The 9,307-nt window shown below is 43.2% G+C and overlaps 1 protein-coding gene across 1 annotated transcript in view; it reads right to left on the bottom strand.

Annotated features, from left to right (window-relative positions):
- Positions 1-3,671: 3,671 nt before the first annotated feature.
- Positions 3,672-9,307, bottom strand: part of CUBN (cubilin) — a 1,372,460-nt gene continuing 1,366,824 nt past the window's right edge. Inside the window, exon 67 of the mRNA XM_086941783.1 lies at positions 3,672-3,981. Coding sequence (XP_086797909.1) covers positions 3,874-3,981 — 108 coding nt within the window. The 3' untranslated portion in view covers positions 3,672-3,873. The remainder of the gene's footprint in view (positions 3,982-9,307) is intronic.

The raw sequence follows: 9,307 nt of genomic DNA, 5'->3' as shown, positions 1-9,307 counted from the left end.
AACCGGCTGCTTCACCTTGATGGTGGTAGAAGAGTCAACAAGCCAAGCCTATGATAATGAAAGGTGCTGCGGTGCCATTTGTTTAAAGGGCGGATGGATGCAAATATTAACACCAACAGGTTAACACAGGAGGCAATTGTTTCCCATGTGTAAGGAGTGTGATCTTTAAATCTTGTAGCATTTTGAACCTCCTCATTCTGTCATTGGTCTAGCCCTGCATTGCTCTCAACAATCCAGGTCCCTTTCAAACATAACTCTGGGGTTTCCATCACAGACCAGCATCACATTCAGCTTTTTAGTGTGTGTAAGCTGTATTGGGTTCTGGTCCATTTGTCAGTTAGGTGGCTGCGTCCTACTCATTCAGCTGTAAGTGGGCATGTGAGTCTGTGGTATTTCATGGTGTCAAGTGCTATTGACTGTTATGATAGCCAATTATTTGGTATATCTTGGCTATTTTTGACTATAGGTTGTGATTATGGACCTTAGTGTGTCACTTATCATGGACGCACATACTTTTGTGAAGAAAGTGATTACCAATTGTATATTTGTACATACATGTGCATGAACGTTGTTTAATCTAATGCGTTTGGTTGGATGTTTTGTGCTTGGTGTGTATGAGTGAGACGTGCTGTTAGTAGCCATATCATAACCAGCTAGGTAGCAAACTTGGGCTTCTAAGGGCACATACCATGAGCTCCTGCTAATGTGTTCTTTTGCGTAGTTTGTGTGGGTTGTTTCTTATGCCCAATTCACAAAGCCATTTGTGCAGTACAGGTGAGCAAGTCCTTTGATGAACAACAGTAAAATCATATTTGGAAGTCAAAAAGGTGAAATTGCACCCAACATTTTCAACCTTACACCAGTACTATGTCATTGTATGTGTGAGTAAATCTTCTCACATGGCTGGAAAGTGGAACATCTATGGTAGGGATGCCTTGAAAAGTGGGTGAAGAGTTGGACACCTTTATAGGGAATGTGTATACCCATGTTGCAGTTGTTGATTTACTTATGTAAAGAACAGAAGCATGTCCCTGTTCAATGTAAAAAACAAGGGTGGGTTTATGCTAAGAGATTTTCTTCAGAGACAAAAGTATTATACCTGTGGAAAAAAAATAAAAGTTTTTTAGCATGCAAATGTACTTTTTTCTAAGTATTATGTATGCGTAAATGTATATGTGCTATATTTACTCCTGTTTAAATGCTGGTGCGAGGGCTGATGAGAACCTGTGACTGTCACATGTTTCCAGTAGTACTCACGTTTTTTTAAAGTTTGCATTATCTGCTCGAGTAGATCACATCTGGGAAACGCCATGCCGAATGCAGCCCTCTCCAAGCTCCACAAATTGACAAAGAACAACTCAGTTACACCACACCTCAGTTACAAAAAACAAAAAACTTGGGCAGAGATGCAGATTCAATTTGCTTCTCCCTATATCTGTGTCAGCATTTGAATCATATGAGGGTCCTGTGTGCCAAATCCTGATTGTGATACTAGCAAAGCCCATTGAATGTCCTTCGGGATCAGTCTAAAAACGGTGTCTCCATGCAGGTAATCTTGACAATTGAAATCTTGGTGGCTACCGTTTTAATAATCATGAACAGTAACTCTGAGTGTAGCTTGGATGTTCAAGGTTGATACTCAGGGGCATATTTATGAAACTATAGTGCAGCGCAGCAGGTATCTTGCTGCGCTGCAGCACAGGGAAATGGCAGGAATGCACCACATTTAAGGGAATACAGCACATTCTTGCCTTTTCCCATGTGCTGGTGCACTTTAGTGCCATGGTGCAGAGATGCCTGTGTTGTAGGCAGGAATGTTTTTGTGAAGGAAGGAACACCTTCCTGCACAAAACCAATCCAGGGAGGCATATTCCTCTGTGTGCTGCGGAACACAGCACACATAGAAAGAGGGAGTAGCGAGGAGAAATAAAGGAATTTCTCTGTGATGTGCCTCCCCTGGAAACGCATACGATTTTGGTGCGATCCTAGATTTACAAGTTCTTATAAATCTGGAAATGCATCAAAATCCATGGGAACACCCACACAATGTTCATGGAATGCCTACCCATTGCAAAGAAGCGCCAAACAGTGATCTGTGCTGCATTGCACTACTCCAGATTTATGAAGCCACTCAGAGCTGGCTTTGCATGGCTTCGGAAATCTGTCTTCGAGGTTTGCGTTGCACATGTACCACATTGCGTGGTGCAAATGTGACGTAATCCTCTTATAAATATGCCCCTCATTGTTTATCATGTTTGATTTCTCCAATTTGCTCTACGTTTTACTGTGCACATATTTTTAAGGTGCTATAAAGATGTTGTTCCTTTAACTAAGTTACAACTCTGGAAGGAAATTAACTGTACTGGCAGTCTTATATTTCAGTCATGATCTCATCTCCTAAGAGCTAGACCTTGACTATTGGACTAATCTGTCCATGAAGGTCAACCAGGCTTTGGAGGTAAACCTTCCCTCAAAGACCAGGTATCCAACATACTGCGGTGTAGGTAGAATAAAATCTTTTAATTGCGAAATGGTCCTGAGAACTTCAGTGATCTGGAAAAAAACGCCATACAATGTTTTCCAAGTTCCGCTTGTTGTTAGCTTGTTTTCGGATGATGAATAGGTTTGTGATGTTTTTCCATTATGTTGGTCTTAATTATTAGCTTGAAAGCCTGCCTTCCTGTTCGCAACCAAAAGAAGCAGGCCCCTCTAAACTCTACCATAAGACTCAATGGGAAACATTCAAAAGAAATAAACAGCTGACTTGCAGAAGAAGCAATAGAACTCTGCTTCTATCCTTTAACCCGTTGCGGCCGACGCGAGCACTCCCTCCCTGGTGCTGCGCACGACCAGTGGTCAACGCAGCCCCGCCCACCCTTCAGAACGCCCGCACCGCGGCGGAATGTTCGCCGCAATAAACGGGTTAATTAATAGCAAGAACTTCTCAGCTCTGACAGTCTGAAAAAAACATGCCTTGGGAACCAATACTTTGAAGATGTCCTAACGATTAATAGTGATTCTTTGTGAACACATTGTATTTCAGCTGTTGATATTTCAGATCTGAAAAATTAATATACGTGAATGAAGAACAGACCTTTGCAAATACACCAAGCTTTGATTCTAATGTTGGAAAATTGAAAACTACCAAGGAAGAAAGTAGAGATTCATATGTAAGTTTGCTTTTAGTAGTCCACTATCGCATCACTGTTGTTCTGATGCAATCAAAGGGCTCCATTTTTGTTGATTTTGTGCGTATGTGTGTATGTGTAAATATACACACACACACACAAAACCACACACACACACACACACACACACACACACACGCGGTATTTGTATAGCACAGACCAAGGTAAAATTCTGTAAAAGATATTCAAAATATTATAGCCAGCTGAACCATACAAGTGAATTGACTCGTACATTGTAAAGACCACTTTGTTTCAGTAGAATACAATAGCAATACATATCTGAGATTGGAGCATGCACCATTTGAGTAATTAGAGATCAACAACACCTGGATTTTTAAAGCAGCAAAATGGGAACCATATAGTCTTTAGAGTGTACATATTATGTTGCACCAGAAGCCAGCTTACAAAAACCATTGCAGGGTGTGCACCAGGGCGCACACACACAAGTTAGACAGTCTGTGTATTAAAAAATAGACAAAAACCAGGTATAGACAATATATTTTTTTAATCAAAACAATGCTATCGTCTGTGCAAATATGCAGTACCCATTTCTTCTTTTTTTTTAATAGTGTTTTAGGTAACCATGTTTTACCAAGTGCATTTTTAGAATTTCTCAGGCCATTTCCATAAACTATATGTATGACTAAGAAGCTCTTTGAAGCGAAATGTCCAATCATTATATTTCTCAGCTTGCCCATGTCAGCCTAAATCCTGATGGCAGAGTTGCATATTCAGCATGGAATCTGATGAATACACGATTCGAAGTAGCAGCAAAAGGTGCAATATTTGTTTCCTAAAAGACAATAGAAACGGCAACATTTAGACTAGCAAGCACATTTTTGAAAATCATCTTGAAAATCACATTATGTCTTCAGCACTTTTTATAAAAGTTCTACGGCTCCTTTATGCATGGACTCAAAAGTAACCGCGGTACACTATGCATTTTCCAACGTGTGCAGACGGATCTTTCTTGCATTTTAATGTGGTAATAAGAGTGGAAAGGTGCTGTTTCACAAGAACACAGGCCTTCTGTCTCCCTCTGTCTGGTCCTGTATCTCTTCTAAGACTGAATGCCAAACACTATCATGTGTTCAGTGGCGCTCAGAGCCTTGTGATGGGTCCACACAACAGGTACGTCTCCGATTCACAAAGGTTTTTTGTTGTTGTTGTGGTTGGCCTGGAGTTGAGCACAGCAGGTGTTCTAGAGCTGCACTTTCCCGTCTGCTATGAAATAACTAAGCACCAGGAGGTCTTAGTTATTCATTGGCTTCCACCACTCACATGCGGTGAGGGACAAGGGACTGTTCTTGTCAACAGATCCATAACTTCGATCCAGGTACCTAGAAGGTCTGGAATTTGTTTTGTGCAGGAAGGAACACCTTCCTGCACAAAACCAATCCAGGGAGGCATATTCCTCTATGTGTGCAGCAGAATACAGCACACAGTGTTCCAAAGTGTGTGTTGGAGGATAGGCCATAAAGGGAGTTTTGAGCACTGCAGCACTGCCCACCCCACTGTATCAGGTCTGGCTCATAGCTTTTCAGGGGTGGGCTGACAACCCCCACATAAAGGCATTTGTGGCTTGGCAGGGGTCCTGAGTAGGGCTGTGTGTCTCGGTGTCTATTTCTTTTCATGTGAGGAATGAATAAAAAACAAAACAATGACCTTTGATGTAAAAGTGAGAGAGAGAGAGAGGGAGAGAGATATCCATCTGGCTTGATTTAAAAATGCTGAAAACATATAACCTGAATCAATGCATGCTTCCCCGATTGTCCAAATTGAGTGATCCAAGACAAACATTTTATTTCACAGAGGCTCCTTTTTCTTTGTCATCACATATGAGCATACTTTTTTTAAATACTTGAGTTCAGGATGTACACTTTAGAAGCACCAATCATATTAGATTTAGTAGACTGCAATGTTGTTCCATCTGTAATAAAAACTTAGGCCTTGTTGAGATCTTACATAGCTACTGACTTTCCTTATAGTTCAATAAATGTATGGCCTACGAGTCATGAAGGTTTCTAAAAACTATCACTTTCAGTAAATTTCTGTTTACGCAATGATATAATCTTAAGTACTAAGGTGAAATGCTTCTAGATGTTGAAGAAATAAAAAAATGAATTTTGAAAAGATTGTGTCATGTTTTTACATTGCATTTGTTGCACGATATACATGGCAAACATTTTCATGACTCGGCTCTTATACGAACTCATAGTGCCAAGGAAGACCCATGGCTCAGCAATAGGCACAACTCACCCTATTCATTTGTCTTGGCTTCCTTCTCTATTTATTTCTCAGGCTTAGTACATGGGGTTGTGAGAGCTAGAAACATGAATACCTATCCACATGCACAGGATTGACAAGTTTCCCATCAAGGCACAGATTAAAATTAGCATGTACAGTGAAAATATACTTAAAATAAGTTATTCCAGGGTACCCCTGGCCATTGTGTTGGCCAGGGAGAATTAACACACTGCGGTTGGACAAGCAGGAACATAGCTTCAGCAGGATGTCTGGGCTGTGACACCCTTTAAATGCATTCTTGGTTTGGTAGTTCTGTCTGGGGTCCCTGAGTTGAGTCTGCTATGTCCATGTCAGTTTTTAGATCTAGACTAGCGACGCAGCGCATGCGCTGCATGCCATGTCGAGATCTATTGTTGTCGGTTTTTCATTGGAAGGTGTACAGGATGTGCACACGCGCAGAGGGCAGGAGTTGTGCATGCCTACGCACATCTTCTGTCCGGGCTCTCGGCATTTGAGCAGAATGCGTGCATGGCTCACTTTCACTCTCATGGCGACAGCTTGTAAAGGAGTAGTGCACACATATGCACATCTACTGCCCTGCGCTTTCACTCTCACGGCGACAGCTTGTTCACACTGGCGGCGCTTTCGCTTGTTAAAGAGATACATTGTATAAAACTTAAATTAGAGTTCATTATACACTGTGCGTGATGTCATGTATTCAGTAAATACAGGATTACGTTTCTTGATTATTGGAGGACAGCACACTATGCATGCCTCATTACTTTTTTTTTGCTGATGCAGCACAGCATCACTGAAATGCAATCTGCTTGTCATTAATGATCACTGGTAAGTAACGGGGACATTTTAGCATTAACACAAAACTAAACATACCATGCATCCTTTCTACTCTGTTGCCACTACTCTGGTACCTCAGTGCCAGAAAAGGGGGATGTATGTTTTATGCCTCGTAAAACGCATATTCACACGGAGGAAGCTGCACTTATACTAGGTAGGTAAGTAAAGTTCTAGGGGGTACGTTCCACTTATATTTCACAAACCGATCCCTTGTTGACAGAAGGAATTGTGTACGGTAATGAACAAGGAACACAACTAACGACCAAGTGAAGAAGGCCAACATCTTCCTTTAAGCGTCACAATACACTATGCTCTTTACAATCAGTCTGGGACAGTACTCTTGGATACTACGTTTATGTTGCGTAAATAATACATGTCACTCTGCAGGCATATTCTTGTAATATCAGTTAGTTTGTCTAAATTTACAATCGAATTTTTGACAACATTTGATTTCTTCGGCATATGTGATGTGTCACGAGTACAACATGGCCGTACGTTTCATGCTTGCCACTCAGGCTGCCTGTTGTTTCTTCTGTTTCTATTTCTAACAGTGTAGAAGGTAGGCAAAGCCATGGTTGAACCTTGCATGAGTAAGTTGCGCATGTGCATTACAGCGAGCAAAGCCGCATGTGTTCGTTTTTTTCTGAAGAAGAAACCAATTTGAGTGCCCGAAACCGGGACTGGAGCTGTAGCTGGGGGAGGGGGGGGTAAAGAGACGCAAGAAGGTAAAAAGGATAGTAGGGTCTCTCGCCGCCCCACTTGCACCTTGCTACTCCTCTTTTTTTTTTAATATCGTTTCTCTGCCACATATGGTGAGCTTTGCAGTATGTCTAACAGACAGCTACTCCTGAGGCGGAAGCCGGGGGTGACGTTCCTCACTTTTAATCCTTGCTAATTTTGCACATTGTTGATTTTAAAAATAAATTGTGTTCTCCTAGTTGCTTAGCTGATTCTAGCTGTCTCTGGGTTTTGGGGACACTCTCTTGCGCAGCGGAGCCAGTGCTGTTGTAGGGAGGGCCAAAACTTCGCTGCCATCACCACCCACGAGACACTGGGCCACGCCCCTTACACTTAGCCACGCCACCTTTAGAACAATAAATTGCCACGCTGAAGTACAAGCCGGCTCTGACAGACAGCTACTCCTGAGGCGGAAGCTGGAGGTGACGTTCCCCACTTTTAATCCTTGCTAATTTTGCACATTGTTGATTTTAAAAACAAATTGTGTTCTCCTAGTTGCTTAGCTGATTCTAGCTGCCCTGGGGTTTTGGGGACACTCTCTTGCGCTGTGGAGCCGGCGCTGTTGTAGGGAGGGCCAAAACTTCGCCGCCATCACCACCCATGAGACACTGGGCCACGCCCCTTACACTTAGCCACGCCCCGTTTCGGAACAATAAATTGCCGCGCTGAAGTACAAGCCGGCTCTGACAGACAGCTACTCCTAAGGCGGAAGCCGGGGGTGACGTTCCCCACTTTTAATCCTTGCTAATTTTGCACATAGTTGATTTTAAAAACAAATTGTGTTCTCCTAGTTGCTTAGCTGATTCTAGCTGTCTCTGGGTTTTGAGGACACTCTCTTGCGCAGCGGAGCCAGCGCTGTTGTAGGGAGGGCCAAAACTTCGCCGCCATCACCACCCACAAGACACTGGGCCACGCCCCTTACACTTACCACGCCCCTTTTCCTCCCCATAACAATGCTCACTCCTCGGAAGCGCAGCGGACGAGCACAGCGTGCGCGCCCTCAGCATGCCGAAGACACGCCAAAGACTAGCTCGTCTGTGCCCGTCCGGGCCAGGATGGGGCACGGGGCAGAAGGCTATGCTCCGCCCACTTATAAAAGGCTGGCAAGATCCCCTAGTCAACTAAGAGCGCTACGCCCGATCACTAACATTAGGTGTACAACGCTCGAACTCCACAAAACAGGAGTCACCTCCTGCCCAAACTGCAACCTTACTATTACCATTTGCCAACCTTATCCTGACGCTGCGAGGAGGCACAGGAAACGCAAACAGCCCTATAACGTTGAGGTACAAGAATACCTGTTCTACAGTACTAACTGCCGCTCACTACCGAAACACAAATTAGACATCTTTAATCTCCTATTGGAAGATAAACCTAGCGTCCTCTTCCTGACAGAAACGTGGCTACATGAGAGTGCTGGCCCGGACGTTGCAACTGCCCTCCCCGCCAACTATGCAATTACTATGATAGATAGAAATAAAGAACTAGGTAATGGAATTGCAATCATCTTTAATGGAGATTTGAAATGTTCGTTAGAACCAGTCGGCATCCCTGACTGCTAAGCCGGCTTTTTTAAAATATCTTTGAACCCGAACTTCACGATGTCTGGCCTATTGATATACCGGCCCGCGGCAATTCATCCCAATGGGCGTCAAATCTAGCCAATCATATCACTCCGTACTACATAGCCTCCAAAAACTTCTCACTTATTGGTGATCTCAACTTACATCTTGACGACCCTATACCCCCTTTTGCTCTAATTTGTTAGATGATCTGACGGCCCTTAACCTGACCTTAGTCAACTCTGGACCTACACATAAAGCGGGCCATCTACTCAGCCCCATTATTTCTAATATCAACGAGCTAAAATGGCATGACACCACCCCCATTTGTTGGTCTGACCACCATTTAGTAAAATTCAGCATCAATCTCCCACCTACCACCACTATGCAATCTGTTTTTCTAGCTACGTCCAGGAACAACTGGAAATTACTGGACATTGCAAAACTTAACTCAGCACTCCATGAAAACCCTCCCAGAAACGGTCACAATATGGACAGCTTAGCAGTAGCTACTCAACAATGGCTCAGTGACGCCGCTGATCACTGTTTACCCACCCCTCATATCAAAGGAAACAGACACCGTCACCCTGCCCCATGGTTTAATGACCTTTTGAAAATTGAAAAATCGAAATGTAAGGCACTTGAGCGTCAATGGTGTAAAGACTACGCCCCTGACGTAAAAAAGACCTACCATGAAGCCAGCAATTTATACCACAC

The sequence above is a fragment of the Lissotriton vulgaris genome, chromosome 10, assembly GCF_964263255.1.
Source record: "Lissotriton vulgaris chromosome 10, aLisVul1.2, whole genome shotgun sequence".
In the NCBI taxonomy this organism is placed as follows: domain Eukaryota; kingdom Metazoa; phylum Chordata; class Amphibia; order Caudata; family Salamandridae; genus Lissotriton; species Lissotriton vulgaris.
This window is presented reverse-complemented; position numbering and strand designations above follow the sequence as displayed.